The 19,147-nt window shown below is 36.9% G+C and overlaps 1 protein-coding gene across 2 annotated transcripts in view; it reads right to left on the bottom strand.

The window, feature by feature from the left end:
* The window catches only part of LOC131439574 (chromatin-remodeling ATPase INO80), a 530,048-nt gene that overhangs the window by 278,028 nt on the left and 232,873 nt on the right, over positions 1 to 19,147 (bottom strand). For both annotated transcript variants that reach the window (XM_058610750.1, XR_009231141.1), the window contains exons 10-11: positions 900 to 1,002; positions 37 to 137 (exon numbers count right to left, since the gene is read on the bottom strand). In XM_058610750.1, coding sequence (XP_058466733.1) covers positions 37 to 137; positions 900 to 1,002 — 204 coding nt within the window. Of the gene's footprint in view, positions 1 to 36; positions 138 to 899; positions 1,003 to 19,147 lie in introns of those variants that run through there.

Genomic DNA, 19,147 nt, shown 5'->3' with positions numbered 1-19,147 from the left:
AGTAGCTAAAACTATTCGTGTACGATGAGTGCTTACCTTGCTCAATACGCTATTCGCCTTTCGTTTTCTGTCTCGGTCCTTATCGTTTTTTAAGAGGTCTTCGACAGCGAACTTCCTTTCTTCAGTTTTCTGTCGATCTGAGAGTAATGGTGAAATAACATCACAAAAAAAATTAATTGCGGTTTCGGTGACAACTTACATTCTATTTAATAACATCTACATAGAGGATATGGAACAAACTTTTTGCGTTACATATTTATAAAGGATTTTCCAATAAGAGGTGTAATTTGAATAGCCCGTTATTTCGGCATGTCAATTTTGAAGGGGTCAATATTGTGGACGATGCACTTTTCTTTAAAATGAAATGAAAAATCTTTACTTCCTTAATGTGTGACTGTTTGGTGCGATTTATGATCCGCGGATTTATATTACCTTACTTTTTCGAAAATGAGGCTGGAGCAACAGTTACGGTAAACAGATGGCCCAATCGAGAGATTATTATTTTTTTTTGCCGAAATTGGATGTTATTGATATGGACGGCGTTTATTTTAAACAAGAAGAGATAATCACGTTTGGCCACCGAGACCTTGTGATTCAACACCTTGCGACTACTTCCTTTGAGGTCACGTGAAAGATGAGGTATACTCGACAGCGCAGCGTCAACCTCAAAGATAGAATTCGTGAAGCTGTCGAGTAACCATTTGGTAATGGAAAATTTAATTAAAAGGGTATGGTACTGTAAGCGTAGCCGTCATGGGCATTTGGCTGATATTATTTTAATTTATTAACGCATATCTTCCTTTTTATATTGAAATAAACATCCCTTCATTCATTTCAGAAAATGTCATTTTCCTTTGAAAATCAATATAACACCCCTTATAGGAGAACCATTTACTTACATTTTAATTCTATTTCTTCATCGTCTAGAAGAAGTGAAACGACTTCCTTGGGTTTGAGTGTATCTGGTTTGAAATTAGCTCCGCTGATCACCATCCTTTGAATCTATAAGTTTGGAAATAGAAATTGTGATTCTTTAAGTTCTTTTCTATAAAGAAAACGATAGGGTAATTTTTCATCGTATTTGAGAAAACTTACGAATAAATCGTATATCAAAAGTGAATTTCATAAAAAAATATTTCTATGATATCTTATATAATAAACATTGTAACTATTTCATTCGACGTATAGGCCGACTAAGCGCAGTTTCGAAGTTTTTAAAGTCTTTGCATTGTCACTTTAAAGGGCGGGTAGGGTCTAACACATTTGAAAAATCTTTTTTTTTCTTTCCTTTTTTTGTAGTAAAACATTTCAAGAATATTCTGTGGAATTTTTAAAGTCGGAATAAAACTCAGCAAGTTATGGGCCTTTATCTTTGCATATCTCATACTGCCAAGAAGTAGGAGCTCGCTTTCCATCGATTTTATAGACAGAAACCTCTAAACGCGTTTTTCTCGTTAGCAGGTTTTGAAGGCCAGTGTCCATCGTCATTTAAACACCACTGCACCATTTTTTCACTTTGAACAACCATCAAAAATTAAAAAAAAATCAAATAGAAACGTTGGAGTCTAGAAAAACTTTTACTCTAACTATACCAATCGTTCTGCGTTCTCTAACTAAACCAATCGTTCTGCATCCACGAAAGGAAGCTGAACGATCTGTAGGTACCATAATGCACAGGTAATGAAACTTCCAACCCCCGAGAGGATTTAGAAATTTTACAAAAGCAACACAATTTTGCATGCCCGGAAGAATGCAGAAAGTTTCGGAGTATATACGAGCAGAAGTAAAGAAGTAAGTATTTAAGGTGAATACCGAAAGGATTCATTCACTCCAGGAAGAACGATGAAGCCTTCTGACTATAGCTCCTTACCACATTGGGTGAGAAACAAGAGAATATCCTTTAATTGTAGCTTCGCATACACATACTCAACTCTGTATGGAGAACCAAAAACCTGGATTTATAGTTGCGCCAATGTGGGACAGTTACATATCAGATGATATGAAGTACCGTAGAAATCACACGAATAATACTCAGCACGCTGAATAGTAGCCATGTGATAAATGAGTTTGCAATGTCCAGTCAGAGCTCTGATCAGAATACTGCAATGATGGTATGATAAATGCAGTAAACACTTTGACATTTTCAGATTCAAATCTGGTAAAAATGTTTTTGTCTGAGCGCAAGTTTGCAAGCTGCGCCATTAGCCGGCATGTTTGGATGCAGCTCAAGAACGAATCTTGTGCTTTATCCAACTAATTGAAAGTGGAAAAGCTGGTTCAGGACCAACGAAATCATTTGTTGCACCAGATCTAGCCAACTCATCAACCCATTCATTTCCAGTAACACCAGAATGGCCGGCACCCATTAGAAGTTAATAGCATTTGAAATGCTGAGGTCTGCAATTTGTATTCGACATGCAATCATTAGATTCGACCGTGGATCATTCGAACTGACAGAAGAACTGATTATTCTACGATGAGTAAAAGCACCATTGATGTTTTGTCCGGATTAACACACCAGCTTTAGGATACCCATAGACACTCTGCTTGCCAAAGTGGTGAACAAAGAAGTTGATTGCTAAGGATTGCGTGTAGCTAAGTTGTGGTACTTGAAGGTATGCCTTGACCACGGGCTGCTTCCAGAATTGAATTGTAAGACACATTATCAAAGGCACCTTCAATATCTAGGAAAACTCCCAAACAAGATTGCTTTTTTCTATCCTCGCTGGTAAGCATGTGCATTCCATGTAGCAGAAGCACGCCCAAACTAACATTCCTGATATAGTGATCGACTATAGGTTCCACTGTTTTAAGAATAAGTGAGCTAAGACTGATAGTCCTGAAACTCTTCGCTTCCTCACCTACCTGAAACTCTTCGCGACCGCCTATGGGAATAAATTTGACAATTATTTCCTACCAAGCTTTTGGAGTATATCCTGTCGCAAGACTAAAAGTAAGTATTTTCTTCAAAACATAGCTTCCTTAGTCTAGCAAGTTCAGCATTTCACCAATCTAGTAGCTCGCACAATCCGAAGTGGACAAGCCTCTTCATATGTTGCAACTATGAGTGAGTTTGTCTCGTCGACAACATTTTCCAAATCAATTGGGTTCTCAATTGTTGGTTGGTACCCGTAAAATCTAGTCGCCAAGCCCTATGAAGAGGTCCCAGTTTGTAGATTTAGAATTACGATATGTGACAATATCAAATTTAACTTTTAAACGATCAAAAAATATGTACTTATGATCAGATAACGAAGGTTCGAGCTCATGGGAGACGAGCCAATTTACCAACTCATGCGCAATTCTATCAGAGCAGAGAGTTACGTCCAAAACCTCATCTCTTCCAGATCTCGCAAAAGTTTGACAGTTTTCTGCATTGACTATGTGGAGGTTTGTACTGCTCACAAATTCCATTATATCAGAGCATCTCGAATTTAAATCTGTGCTGCAATGCACAGGAAATAGGAAATATAGTACAGTTTAGTCTACGAAGCGCATACAGTTGAAGTTATTTTTTAACAGATTCGATGCGTTCTTCGTGTACGGAGGTACATGGGTTTCATATCATGCTGCAGTATTCCAAAATTGGCCTGACATAATTTGTATACAATAATTTCACTATGTAAGTGTACTGAAAATTATGATTGAAACGTTTAATGAAACCTAACATACTATTTGCGTTATTGACAATTGTATTATAATGATCCACGAAAGTTTTGAGTCTAAAATTTTGCTATGTCTCTAATATTTTCACGTTTTTCTACAGCTTGGTCTCCTAAATATATGTTAATAGAAGTAGATATGATTTTTCTACGCAATGACATTAAACTACATTTCTTAACGTTTAGTTGGAGTAAGCTTTTGGTGTACCAAATCTTGAATACGTTAATTTAATGTTGGAATACTACAGCATCTACAGCATTTTTTTATTTTCATAAAGAGCTTTATGTCGTCTGCATGTACAAGTACATTTACATGTTTGATTAAGAATAAAATTTCGTATACGCACAAGAAAAAAGAAGAGGACATTTATTGATTTGGAGTATGTGTTTTGATAGCGTTTAATTTGTTTAAGTTTTGTGAGATATGATTCAAGCCATTCCAAAAAGCGGTTTAAATTGAACTGTTAGGCGGAGTTGGCGGTTCAATTTGGACTGCTTCAAGCACTGATGATCCGAAGGCGAAACGCGAAGAAATCATTCCAAAAAGTTTTGTTCCATGCCATATTTTTTAAATTTTGAGTAGTAATAATGGTATGTCAATTCTGCCGAAAGCTTTGCTGAAGTCAGTACAAAGAGTTTCTAATATTGTCTATTGTTTATAGCTTTCAAAGTGAATGTAATGATTTTCAAGGAGGTTTGTTGAAGTAAAACGACAATTGAAAAAGTTATTTTGTTTTGGGGTTATGTATTTTTTTTTTTTACTTTTTGAAACATTGTTTCATTGATCATTTTTTCAAACAATTTTGGAATGCACGAGATAATGGAAATTCCTCGATAATTACGTATTTCTTATTTTGAGTCAGATTTAAAGACCGGAGGATTTCTATGTTTCTGGAAATATTCCCGTTCTTGGAGATAAGTTGAAGGGATGGTGTAATGGTGTTGTGAGTTTTTCAAAAATTTCAATTTTTTAAAAAATAATGGTGCTATTCGATTAGGTCCAGGTTCCTTTGCTGCGGTTAAGGTTTTCAAGTGCAGTGAATATTTATTGCTTTGAATATTTTATTTGAATTTCCCATCTAAATTAACTGTTGCTGTATATTCTATCTGACACTAGGTGTCTTAATGAATAAATTAAAAATTACTCTACTACTACTTTATTATCACGCAACACAACACGAAAAAGGTCGAGTAGCTTACGATAAAAAAAATTGGACGACAAATTAAAATCAGAAAACTCAGCAAACGTTCAATTGTATGCATATGGATCTAAATGGCTCATGTTGTCCGTATACTGTATACTGTGTTTCAAGGAGCAAGAAATTACGCTGTCGAAGAGATATTTCTAGAGCATACACATTAAGACGTTCGACAATGCGGGGTAATCAAGAGCACCAAGAATCAATTTCGCTGCAAATGTAGTTTGAGCATATGTCCTTCTTATCTCCAGGGGTTCAATGCTTAGGACACGACAGCGATCCTCAAATGACGGTAGCTGTATGGAATCGTTCCAGGGTAAAAGTCTCAATGCGTATCTCACAAATTTGCGTTGCACTGCTTCAATCCTCAATTTGAATGATATGAACACGAAACAATCGCATTCGATTCAAGCACTGACCGTACCAGCGAGCAGTATAATGATCGTATGCACAAAGGATCGCGAAACTTTCAGTGCCATTATTTCCAGTGATTCCGTCTAGATTCATTTGGGAAGAAAGGTTGTTATTCTTAAGTTTGGTTTTAACAAAGTAAAGAAATTTTTTGGTTGCTCTTTGATTTCGCTTTCAACTTTAATATTATATTCTTCGCGTACCGAGTTGATAGCTACTTTCAGGTGATTGCAAATGTCGATACAGTTTGGTAGATTAATAACACTTTTATCTTTTCTATAGTCATATGTGCTTTCTATTTTTCAGGTTTTTCAATTGCGGGTTGAACCACACAGGCAATTTGCTATTGTGACATCTTCTTCTTCTTCTTTTTACTGTCAATTTCTGAAATTAAATTGTTAATAATTAGATAGAATTTTTCCACTTCTTCATTGACGTTTCCTTCTATACTCAATATATTTTGCAGTTTAATGTACTTAGTCAACGTTTTGCTTCAACGATTTTTTTTGTGGAATTCTGGCACTTCCTCGTATTGTATTTCGTTAGGGAGAGACATGTTATACATAAAGATGGAGTATACAACTGCTGTGCGAAACGCTTCATTTTTCCAGGGTGGATTTGGTGAGGCATTCACACGGAAGTCTTCGGTACAGCTTGTGAAAACAAAATCAAGATATGAAATTAGTTTTTTGTTGTTGTTGTTTTTTTTTATTCAAGTCGAATAAAGAAATTTAGTCGAAAAGGAACTGTAGTGTTTCATTTTCTCCTGCAATTGGGAGCAGAATGGATTCATTTTGTTCGTCAATTATGAAGTGTATTATGTTGGTTAATATCACAGTTTATGTGTAACTTAACTTCTGGTTCCATACTCGACATAATATTTTCTACGGTTTGAAAGAACAACTCGAAAGTGGTTTTGTTTGCATTTCAGGTGGAAAATACACAGAGACAAAAATATCTTTCTCCTCTGATATAATTGCTTTGGTCCAAACATCTTCAAATTCTTTGTGTTTTTTTGTTTTATTTTGTCGGATGAAAAGTCATTTACTGCTATTAAAACTCCATGCCGATCTTGCCGGAATACGTCTTATTTCGCCTTCGACTCATCAGTGCTTAAAGCAGTTCAAATTGAACCACCATCGCCGCCTAGCAGTTTAATATGAACCGCTTAATTTTTTTGAAAACATCGACTTTCTGGGATTTAGCAAAATTTTGAGATTTCCAAGAGTCGATTTAAAAACAAGACGAGTGGGTAATGTCAGAGACATAACTGGATGTCGTGAATACGAAAACAACTGACATGTTCCTTAACACTTCCAACTGACATGTTCCAACACCCCTTTTTCATTACTAGAATTTTAAAAGTATTCGTATTGGAGAGCGATGAGTTGAATTCGAATTCCGATGAATGCCGCTGACTTCCGTCATCTATTTCCAGGCTGACCTGTTGTCCGTGGGCGTGATACTGATATGGTTGGTGTAGGTGCAGCGTTCACATCCGATTATAATCTTCCAAAAAAAATGGGTTGATCAATGGTACAATAGGCCTGTGGTATGAAAAGTATTATATATATCTACGGCTTTCTACATTGATGTTCCTAGCAAATACGAGATCAATACATGTGTCTCCAATGGTAGTAGCTTGTGCAGGAGCAGATTTCATATCCAACTTCATATAGTTGCTCATGAAATCAACAAATTTAATATTATCTTGCTTTGATGCATTTAAATCCCCCACAACTATCATCGGCGTAATTTTACGTAAATATAAAGATAAATTACGCGTGATGAAAAATTGCTTCTCTTTGTAGGTTGTATCTGGCGAAATATATAGAACAACCAACAGTATTTTGATACAATTTAGTGTAATATTAATTGCACATATGTCACCGAAGTTGTCAATGAAAGAATGAGGAATCGCTATTTTTAGAAAATTTGCCTTCAGTTGAGGAGTTCAGCACTATGTAAAAGCGTGTTTTCTCCGCAGAGAAATCGATACCCAGATGAACAGCCCAAACGGACAAGTTATCTAAGGTATCTTGCAATGGTTTTTGCAAATCAACAGCTTTGGGTCCAGTAACTGAAACCACGCCATCATCTGCCAATTGTCATAGTGTGCAGGGGGTTACTAGACAGCTGTCAATGTCATTCACGTAAAAATTATAGAGGAGCGGACTGAGCCTTGCGGGAGACCCATGTAGCAAATTCTGAATGATGCTAAATCGCCAAATGAAAAGTGCGTGTGCTTTTCTGACAAAAGGTTGTGCAAATAATTATTTATAACCGCTGGAAGTCCATGTCGGTGGAGCTTGTCTGAAAGAACATCAATGGAAACTAAATCAAATACTTCTTTTATGTCCAAAAATACAGATGCCATTTGTTGTTTTTGAGCGAAGGCAATTTGGATGTCAGACGAAAGCAATCATTCGTCTCTTTATTTCTACGGAAACCAAACTGAGTATCTGACAACAAGCCGTTCGTCTCGACCCAAGTGTCGAGACGTCGTAGAATAATTTTTTCGAACAATTTTCTGATACAGGATAACATTGCAATGGGTCTATATGAGTTGTGATTGGAAGCTGGTTTACCCGGCTTTTGAATGGCAATAACTTTCACTTGCCTCCAGTCATATGGAACAATGTTTTGCTCAAGAAACTTGTTGAACAATTCCAGCAAACGTCTTTTTGCGAGGTCGGGCAGATTCTTCACCAAGTTGAATTTAATTCTGTCCAACCCAGGAGCGTTATTGTTACAAGACAAAAGTGCTATAGAACATTCCATCATTGAAAAAGGGCTATTAATAAAACCATTATTTGAAGGAGATTCCCGATTAATGCTCTGCGTAGGAACAGAATCTGGGCAAACTTTCCTAGCAAAGTCAAGTATCCATCGGTTCAAGTATTCCTCACTTTCATTACCCACGTTACGATTCCTCATTCGTCTGGCCGTGTTCCAAAGTGTGCTCATTGAGGTTTCTCTTGACAAACCTTCGACAAAATGTCTCCAATAGCTACATTTTTTGGCTCGAAGTATGCTCTTGTACCTGGTTTATAAAACCATAAATTTTTCAAAATTTTGAGGAGTTCCTCCCCGTTTTAGAAACGTCTTGCATGCATTTTGTTTTGCTAGTTTAGCCTCTGAGCACTCTTTGTCCCACCAGAGGTTGGGAGGCCTTTTGTTAGTCGTTGGCCCAGGAAAGCGTTTAGTTTGGGATTGTTCTGCTGCCTCCAGAATCGAACAAATGAGGAAGTCATATTCTTCAAGTGGAGGGAGCTCTTCCATTGATTTCAAAATACTAGAGATACTACTTTGGTATTTAATTCAGTCGATATTTTTTGTCAAATCATACGGAATACTAACTGAAATAGCAATGCAATTGCTACTGCTAATTGAGATGATGATTGGTAAATGATCGCTACCGTGTAAATCAGGAAATACTTTCCAGGTGCAATCTAGTTGAATTGAAGTCGAGCAAAGAGATAAATCTAATGCAGTTGGACGTGCAGGAGGTCTTGGAATCCGTGTCATGCTACCCATATTTAATACCGTCATGCTTAAATTGTCACAAATGTTTTGTATTAAAGATGATCTGTTATCATTGTAAACGGAACCCCACATCATTCCGTGCGAATTGAAATCCCCCAGAATCAATCGTGGAGCAGGAAAGGCTTCAACCATTGCATTAAGCTGTCGCTGTCCAACTTGTGCTTTTGGAGGAATATAAACCGAAGCTATACAAATATCTTTTCCTTTAATATTTATTTGGCAAGCAACAACTTCTATACTAGAAGTCGAAGGAATGTTTAATCGATAAAAGGAATAGAATTTTTTAATTCTCAAAAGCACTCCACCATACGGAGAGTCTCTAAACTAATTCTTTATGATGATCTGCAGCTGAATTCCGGTGGCAAAAGAAATTTATCAAAATTTTCTTGAACAGAAAAAAATCATAAAATGTCTTTCTCTTCACAAAATCTATTTTTCTTTTTTGCAAATTTAACAGTTGAGCCTTGCTCACAAAGTTTTTTGAAAAAAAGAAAATGGCATAGAGATTGCACCTATTTTCTTAAATTGGAATTACCATCATGGTCCGGAAGATATTTTTTTTACACTAGTTAATGACAAAAAAAAAAGTTTCTCTTCAACGTTTTTGCGGAAGAAATTAGGAAAGACAATTTTTCAGTTCGTCGAGTACGAAAAATGTCTGTATAGTGTGTATGTATGTATGTATTTCTCGGAATTTCGTAATATTTGGAAGAATTGTTCTCGATCGAAAAATATTAGTCGCGTATTGTTTCATTTTGTAATTTGGGTGACCATTTCTGTGTTAGGGTAGATCACAAAAACCGATTATTGGATCAAAAAATCGATTCTGCTAATTTTTGAATATGTTGTCAATGAATGTTTATATTTTTTAGGAAAAATATGCGAATATTGTAAAGTTGAAGTATTGTGTTTTAGAACATCATTTGTATACCCTTTGAACGGTTTTCATGGTAGGTATACCGATGGGCACTATGTAATTTTATATTCTTCTTTGAAAACTTAGCAAATTTTCCTTCGAATTTGCTTAGCAAATTTTCCTTCGAATTTGCTAGTATTGTAGAAAAAGTAGGGAGCCGTGAAGGAAAAACAACATTGCAAGAAAAGCAACCCAGTCGTGAAGGAAAAACTCGTCACCTTTCAGGCAAGCCTTCACGTTAGCGTAAACGCGACGAGTAAAAACAAAAATATCTTTTCACGGACACTGGCCACTGCCTCTGGCATAGTGACAGTAGTCTCGGCTCTCGGTAGAACTTCGGGAGAAAGTCGGATGAACTTTCTACTTAGAATCACAAGCTCGGCATGTACTAAAATCTTCGGGCTTCAACCGAAAGTAAATGTTAGGGGCTTAAAAATCCATAGTTGGGAAGAGTTTGGAGTTAGTCAGTCTCAGAGTGTCCGTTAGTCTCGGGCGTCGGCCCGACAAGTTAGTTAGTCGGGTCCAAATAGTTGACGGTAAATAGCCGTTAGTAGTGAGTCAGCCTCAAGCGATTAATCGGAGGTGTTGCACAGCTGATCAGTTCCGAAGCGCCAACGTGATACGCGATAACCGATCGTGACTAGTGAGATCAACAAAGTGGCAGTGCATCTCACTAGAAACGAAAAATGCAACCAACCAGAAGAAAAACAGCCAATCAATTTTATTCTGCTATAAATAGATTAAGGTAAAAACTGAACGAAAAGTGTAAAAGTTCCGGTATTAAATTGATCCAAAGTATCATTCAAGAGTGTCGCCAAATAGAAGTGAAGAAATACAAAAAACGGTTTATTGACAAAGAGAGACGATTTTCCGTATAGAACAGAAAGAAACATCCCCTTTCGCTATTTTCTCCCGCCGCCGCACGTCCGGACTTGTTATGCAAGTGGTGACAGCGGTGGGATCAATAGCAGCAAGGATACGCCTGGAGTACGGGCGAGGATTTCGGAATTGAGGATGTTTGGCGGAACAGTATTAGTATGGTGAGTCTACGCACATTTTCCTTTTTCTTGTTTTTCATTCAAGCATGAGACAAAGTGGCTCGATAACGGAATGAAATTGATTCCGTCAGTGTATTGATGTTTGTCAATACGGTAGCAGATCGGAGCTGGTATGAGCCCGATCGAGTTTCAAGTTTTCCTTGAAAACTGCGGACGTATAGATTACGTTTACATTTGATTTGTTTACGTTTTGACCACGGTAAATACGGAGCACATGTACTAGGGGCACATGTGTTAAAGAGAAAAAAACCGCGATAAAATTTACAAAAGTGGCCATACTGGCATGAAGGCCTAAGAAGTTTTTTTTCCTATTTGTTGTCGTCTTCTTTGAATAGACAAGAAAACCACGACCAGCTGAACAGTTAGCACTGGTGTAAGGTTTATAAGGTCAAGGTGACACACCGAACCTCACGCGTATGAGCGAAAGAATCGATAATTTGACGCATCATTTTGCGAGCAAAGGTAGCCGTACTTGGACTGACATAACAAAGCAAGTCAACGAGTTAGGCACCAGGAGTGCATGTGCAGCAGCCCTAATTTTTTCCAAAGAAATCTTTATCTAGTACAGACAGTAGACCAGTATAGTAATAACTGATAACGATGATGACAGTGTATCGATATTCATCAACTATACAGAAGTAATTCTTACATTCACTTACATTGTAACTGTAGCAGCCCTAATTTTTCCATAAAAATCTTTATCTAGCTAGTACAGGCAGTAGACCAGTTGAGCCATTGTAATGCCCACGGCTGGCTATTTCAATATATTGCATCAGCCAGAAGAAACCGATCGAATTAATTGATTATGTACATATGCGACGCGATCGCAGGGAATTCATGTAGGTAGTTATAGGTGGTAGTTAGTCTACCAGATATATATATATATATATATATATATATATATATATATATATATATATATATATATATATCAGTATAGGTTTTTGGTAGTTACATAGGTTGGAGTATAAAAGGGTCGGTTTTTGGTTTAGGCGGGGCTCTTTTCTTTAACCTTACTGAAGAGTAATGCTCCTTGTGCGACCGGGTAACACCGTAATCAAACTTGGATACCATTACTCAGGCCAAAGCAGTAGTTAAGAAAAGAATAGTTAGAAGTGATTACCGCAGAGATCAGGTCAGGCACCAAATTAGGTGCTGTAGGCAAGTTAAGACAGTAAAGTGTAACCACTGTAAATTTTTATTAGAAGAAAAATAAAGTAAAAGAAAGGAATTTGTGTGTTTATAAGTGCTCCGAAAAACACTACCCCTCTCGCCGCTCGGGCAAAGTATTGCCGCATGTGGTGACAGTGAAAAAAAAAACATTTGAAAAAAAAAATATATATACGGAACGCTATTCGAGAGGAGGTATTGTGCCGCGAGTGAATGTAAAATGAAGAAAATTATAATCAGGTGAGTCTGCATTTAAATTTTTTATATATACAGTGGATAAATAAACGCATGACAAGGCAAGTTTATGAACCCAGCAGTGTGCACATTGTCGGTACCAGTGATATCCGCGATCATGTTAAAAATTTGAGTTTCTATTTCTTCACCTCGGTCAGGTTTGCGAACGTTAGAGAAAAAAAAATTAGGACTTATTATGCGAACAGATGTTAGAATAAAAGCGGTCAGGTACATAATTAACTGAGTGCATACGAAGTTCTGATCATACAAATAATCAACGTCCGCGCTGGCATTTCGGTGCTATATAAATCGACAAAACGAGCAAACGCAGCAGACACTATCGCGTACACATATCGACAATAATATCATTGAGTAGCCATTGAACTTGATGGGCGCGCGAATGAAATAAATAAAAACAAATAACGAGCGTCATGTGTCCGACCGTCGTTTATGCTTACAGGGTGGCAAGTGAATCACCGACTTCAATACCGCATTTTTATTTTTTTTAATTAATGGTCAAATAGCCGCTGTTTAATTTGTCTTTAATACACTTTATTTCGAAACAAAAAAAAAAAACTTTGAATGAACGTATAAATGAGAAATAATTCTTGTTATATGTATGTATATGGAAAGTCTTGTGTTTAGCCACAAAAGAATTTTTGGGTAAACGTAACCGTTTTCTTCCGAGTACACATGACTGGTTTTATGGGTGTATACACATGATTGAAAATAAATAAGGAACACCAATTCTGAAAACGGACGCATGCTACAGTGAAAAAAAAAACAATCTATGCTTGCAGTTTCAAAGTTTCAAATTTTGTACAGAGTTTTCTTAGTTCCTTCCGAAAGTGAAAGTGATACTCTCAGTTCGACAGGAAAATGTTTATGTAGTGATTTTTGGTTTATATTTACAACTAATCTTCACATATGGGAAATACCGGAGCAAGTAATTTTGAAATTATCCTAAATGGATCAGCTCGATAGAATTAATGAAATTGGCGAATATATTGTGAAAGAGTACGAAAATCTCTATAAAAATAGAACTAGACCCCGATCATTAGCTGGGATAATTTCAAAAAGAGAGACCCTTCTCGACGCATTCAGGGAATTAGAGAGACTAATTGGTGGTTACGAAGCGCGCGTCAGTGTAGATTGTTGGAATACATTAACAGATCAGTTTGAAAACGTAAAAACAAAATACGACGCGGCAATTAGAATATTAGACGAATCCACTATTATAGAGGCCGAGCAACTAAAATCGCCCACATTACAATTAAGTGTGGAATTAGATACAAACAAGCGCGCCGGTAACAGCTCAAACACCGCAAACATGAGCCAAAATAGGAACGAAAACGCCGAAAGATATCGGTTTCCGATGCAAACGGCGATACAATGTATTCCAGAGTTTCATGGTTCAGTGGATGAACTCGAACCATTTTTAATACAAATAAGCTATTTCGCAGACGAAATACCATTGGGGGAGGATCAAAAACCACTATTGAATGTGGTATTGATGAAATTGAAAGGGAAGGCAGCGTCATTCATAAACAGAATACGAGCTAGCACCTGGGAAGAAATGTTTCAAAATCTAAAAAGACAATTCAGCATAAGAATAACCGTTGAAGGCATTTTACAGAAAATAGAGACATTAGAGCAAAGACCGTCGGAGACATTTACAAATTATGCTGATAGAGCACTACAAATTTACGAATGTATCGAAGAGATGCAACGAGATCAACACGAAGAAAGTTCCTTCGCAGAAAGGAGCTTGAAAATACATTTCATTGGGGGATTACGAAACGCAAGCTTGAAACAGGCAGCGAGAAGTCAAAAGGGTATTGCATTTAGAGATTTGATACAATTTTTGCAGGATGAACATGCGGAATGTGATCATCTGGAAAACATAGTACAACGATTACAAGCCTGTCGGGTGTCAGAGAACAAAAATAGAACTACAGATCAGATGGGCCATGTCAGAAATAGATTCTCAGGTCAGCATCAACAGGCTCACGGAAGAGCTCCACGACAACCAAATTGGGGGAATTCTTGGAACCAGGAAAGACCTGGCGGAAGTCGATCAAACGATAATAGGAGGTATTATCGAGAACCCGAAAACCGCGGTAACCAGTATAGAGAATCCGGACGCTTGATGCCAAATTATCGGAATAACTACGGAAACCGAGATGATAACAGACGTCAATATAATCGTCAAGACGAAAGATATCAAGTACGAAACCAGAGCGTGAATAACCAAGCTGAGGGCAGAACATGGCGAGAAGACAGAAATCGAGAAATGATGTATAGAGACCAGTCTCCCGCAAGAAGGTACGATGGCAGAAACTACGATCAACAGGTTAGACACCAAGATAGCACGCAGAATAACGTCAGAAGATATAACAATCAACAATCCAACTATCGAAAAAACTAAATTATGGGGCGTATGAGTTGACAGAGAACCGAACACCCCATGAAAAGTATAACACATGGAATGTAATTAAGAAAATACAAAGCAAGGTGGAACAAATTGACCACCAATTGGAAAGAATGACGGATCTTTCAAACAGAGAAAGAAGTTCGAGTAAAACTCGAGAAGCAAATACTATAAGCCATTCATTGACAAGAAATTGGTTCAACGCATACGAAATTGAAATGAGAACCACAACGAGACCTAACATTAAGAAAAAATTCCTAATTGATACCGGCGCTAGTTCTAACCTAATAAGCAGAAGATGCGCGGAAGAGATAGGTGCATCCAGAATAAATATTAAAGAACAAATTCATTACACAGGAGTAATGAATATCCCGCGAATTAGCCTCGGTACTACAGAAGCAGACTTTTTAATAGATAACCTAAAATTTAGAATAAAATTTGACGTCGTCGAGGAATTAGGATTTGCAGGCATCCTTGGAATGAACTTTATAAATAAGCACGTTACTAATATAGATATCCAAAATGGCAAGATAATCTTGCAAGAAAATCAAATTGTATTTAGCATGGAAGCAAAGCCGATACCAAAATGGCTACAATATGCTATGGGAGATACGGAGCGACAAGCAGAAGGCCATAATCAGAAAATTACAGGAGCACAGAATTCGCTTCATGATAATATAGAATGCAAGTCAAATACAAACAACCTAATATATAAGGAAAAACAATACCCAATGGTAACCGAGAAAGGGTGTCAAACTGAAGGAAATATATGTAGTAAAACGCAAACCAATAACATAAGCTGCCAAACCGAGTTCATTATAGCAAACGTAGACATAATAGGTAAGACGGAAATCAAAACAAATAACTATGACATATATAATAGTGTACATGACAATGTTCATAACAAGAATAATAATGAGAATGACACAGCCGGTTTTGATTACAAACAAATGATAAATGAACCAGATTTTAAAAAAGGAAAGTTTACCACAATATGCAAGGATGTAGACGAATTGGACGAAAACAATTCAGAGCAACAAAAACCTATTCTCACAGAAGACAACTATGACCTTAGCTTAGTGGAAAACAACAAATTTAAGACACTACAAGGATCGGGTAGAATAGAAAAAGTTCTCGAAGTGCTAAAGCTGAAGCATTTGGAAAAGGGGGCTTTTAGCGCCATGGAAAATATCATGGCAACATATAGCGATGTTTTCTACTTGAAAGGGGATAAATTAACTATCACCGATGCAGCGGTACATGAAATCGAAACCACTTCAAACGTGCCTATCAACAAACGGCAATACAGGTTTCCAGAAGCCACTAAAAATCATATTAATGAAGAGATTGAAGAAATGCGTAGGCAAGGTATCATAAGGCCTAGTAAGAGTCCATGGAATGCACCAGTCTTATGTGTCCCTAAGAAGGACGATGAATTTGGCAATAAGAAATACAGAATTGTGGTTGACTTTAGGGCTCTAAATTTAGTAACAAAGCCATTTGTATACCCAATTCCACTAATCGACGAGATTTTAGACAATCTCGGAAACAGTAAATATTTTTCCACTTTGGATTTAAAATCAGGATTTTATCAAGTACCCATTAACCCGAAAGATGCTGCCAAGACAGCGTTTTCAACTCCTAAAGGCCACTTTGAGTTCACAAGAATGCCTATGGGTTTACGAAACAGTCCATCCACTTTTCAGCGATTAATGAACACTGTGTTGTATGAAATGAAAGATGTGAAAGCTATAGTCTACCTGGACGACATAATTGTTTTTGGTTCAACTATTGAAGAACATAACGATAACTTGTGTAAAGTTTTAAGGGCATTGCGCCGACATAATTTGAAAGTCGAGCCAGAAAAATGTCAAATTTTAAGAACAGAAATAAAATACTTAGGTCATGCAATCGACAAGGAAGGCATTCGGCCTACGGAAGAAAACATTAAGGCTATTAAAGAAATGATGGCGCCCAGGACTGTGAAAGGAGTCCGCTCATTTTTAGGGACAGTAAAATTTTATGGAAAATTTATACCACATATAGCAGAGAAACGTAAACCACTGAACGATCTCTTGCGAAAGAATGTGAAGTTTGCTTGGACAGACGAGTGTCAAAAAGCCTTTGAGGAGCTAAGAAATTTTTTAACTTCAGATGCACTGTTGGTAAGACCAAATTACAAAGACGTGTTCGTAATTACAACAGATGCTAGTGAGTACGCCCTTGGAGCAGTACTTTCAAATGAAAAATCAATTGAAAGACCAATAGCATACGCAAGCAGGGGCCTGGTAGGTGCCGAAAGAAGGTACCACACAATCGAAAAGGAATTATTAGCAATTGTATGGGCAGTGAACCGTTTCAAACATTTCATTTATAACCAGAGATTTATTGTATACACTGATCATAGACCGCTAATTTCAATATGGCACTTAAAAGAAACTTCGCCAACCCTTACACGACTACGTTTAAAATTACAGGGACTCGAAATGGACATTCGCTATAAACAAGGCAAAGACAATGTTGTGGACGATAAGTATGATGTTCTCTACGCAATCATGCATTTAATTTCCCGGGTGTTGTACTAAAAATGACTTTAAACGTTTTCTGGATAGTTCAAGTCCAGTTTTGGCAAACAAAAATTTTAATTCGGTTATCGTATTCAAAACTACTTAAATGTGTTTTAACGAAAAGTTTCACTATTAAGCTGTTCATTTAACGCTGAAGCATTTATTGAAATCTGCTATGTTGCACACACAAGGATATTTTGTTAAAAATTCATTCATGTCGATTCATGCTAAATTGAATATGTGTATTAGGCCGCAGAAAACCTTTTTGTTATTGTCGTTCATTTGAAAAAACGATGTAAAAACCTAAAATTATAGTGGTCTAGAACTCAGTTTCAGATCAGTACACATGATACATAATTTTTACCGCGCCTAACACACGAACCATACGAACAATGAACCTGTGATAGCATTTTTTTTTCTCCTATTCTCGAACATAACTAAATAAAGCTATAATTTCTAATCTGATAGTGCTATAATATTTGGACTATTGACACTGGCTCTAGGATATTCCATATCGGAAACCAAGCAAAAACAAAATGACGAGGCACAATTACCACCTAATGGCGCGCTACCGAAACTTGTATTAGAGGAACTGGATGACACAAAAATTACCATGGGAAAATTCAATATTAGGGTGAGTCTAGACTTAAAGCGGATTGATACAGAAAGATACAGTATAGGGAATCTACTCAAAGAATACACGAGTGTATGCGAAACATTAACAAAAACACTGAACGAAAGCGCATGTGAAGCTATAAAAATAATGTTAGGTGTAGAGAATGACAAACTGCAAAAAAAAGGTGATTTGATAAGAACGTTATATTCTCTGAGGAAGCGACGAAGTATATGGAGTGCAATAGGGCTCATGGACTCAGATGACAGGTCGAGACTCGACATAGACATGGATAAACTACGAGGTAATGAGGAAAGGCTAAAAGGAACCGTCTATGAACAGACTGGAAGTATTAGTGCAATATACGACCTGGTAAATAGGTCATTAATCAATATAGACAAAAAAACAATAGAAATGTACGACCAAAGCGAATTCTTAAAACAAGATATTAGGAATCATATTAATTTCACAGATGTTGTGAAAGAGGCATTACTTACCGAAACGAAATTAAATAGTATGGGGACAATTATCCAAAATAGGATTAGAATAACACAACGGAAGCAAGAAATGCTTCTAAAAATCTTGATAGAAGAATCTAGTACGCTGGACATTATTGCCGAGGTAATCGAACTGGACAACCTACTATCGAAGATGAAACAATACGAAAAGTCACTACCAGAAGCAGTGGAATTTTTGCGCACACGAGATGGATATTTATCTCCGCAAGTGCTCCAGTTGTTCGACATATCACATGAAATAGACAGTCGACACATGTTACATTTAAATGTAAAAATACCACTAATTAAAAAACGCCCTACAAAGCATACAAAGGCAGCGTTACGCCAGAGTTAAAAGGTAATCTAGTGACGTTTATACATTTAGAGAAAGACATAATAATTAAGCAGAAAGATAAAGAATGGGGGTTCATAACAGACATTGGAACGTATAATAAATGTTTCGCGATACAAGGAATGAAAATTTGCTCATTAGAAGAAATCGAGATAAACCTAGCGGAAAGTGACGAATGTATAACTAAAATATTATATAAAAGCCTAAGAGACTCATGCGAAGCAAGAACTATGAAACTAAATCACACAATGTGGTTCGAATCAGCGCATACAAATGAATGGATATATAGTGCTCCAACGAAAGAGAAGATAACCATAATTAACAACGATGTTACCACAACTAAGGAAATAATTGGAATTGGCGCGATCAAACTAAACCAAGGAATGACCTTGGTAACCGACGAAGTAAAAATAGGAAATTCGCAAGGACGAAATAGAAACAAGACAATATATCTCGAAAATATAACAGATGTCACACCGGAAAGCCTGATT

Source organism: Malaya genurostris, chromosome 3 (genome assembly GCF_030247185.1).
Source record: "Malaya genurostris strain Urasoe2022 chromosome 3, Malgen_1.1, whole genome shotgun sequence".
NCBI classification, from domain to species: domain Eukaryota; kingdom Metazoa; phylum Arthropoda; class Insecta; order Diptera; family Culicidae; genus Malaya; species Malaya genurostris.
Note: the sequence above shows the minus strand (reverse complement) of the source record. Positions and strands in the feature narration are given on the sequence as shown.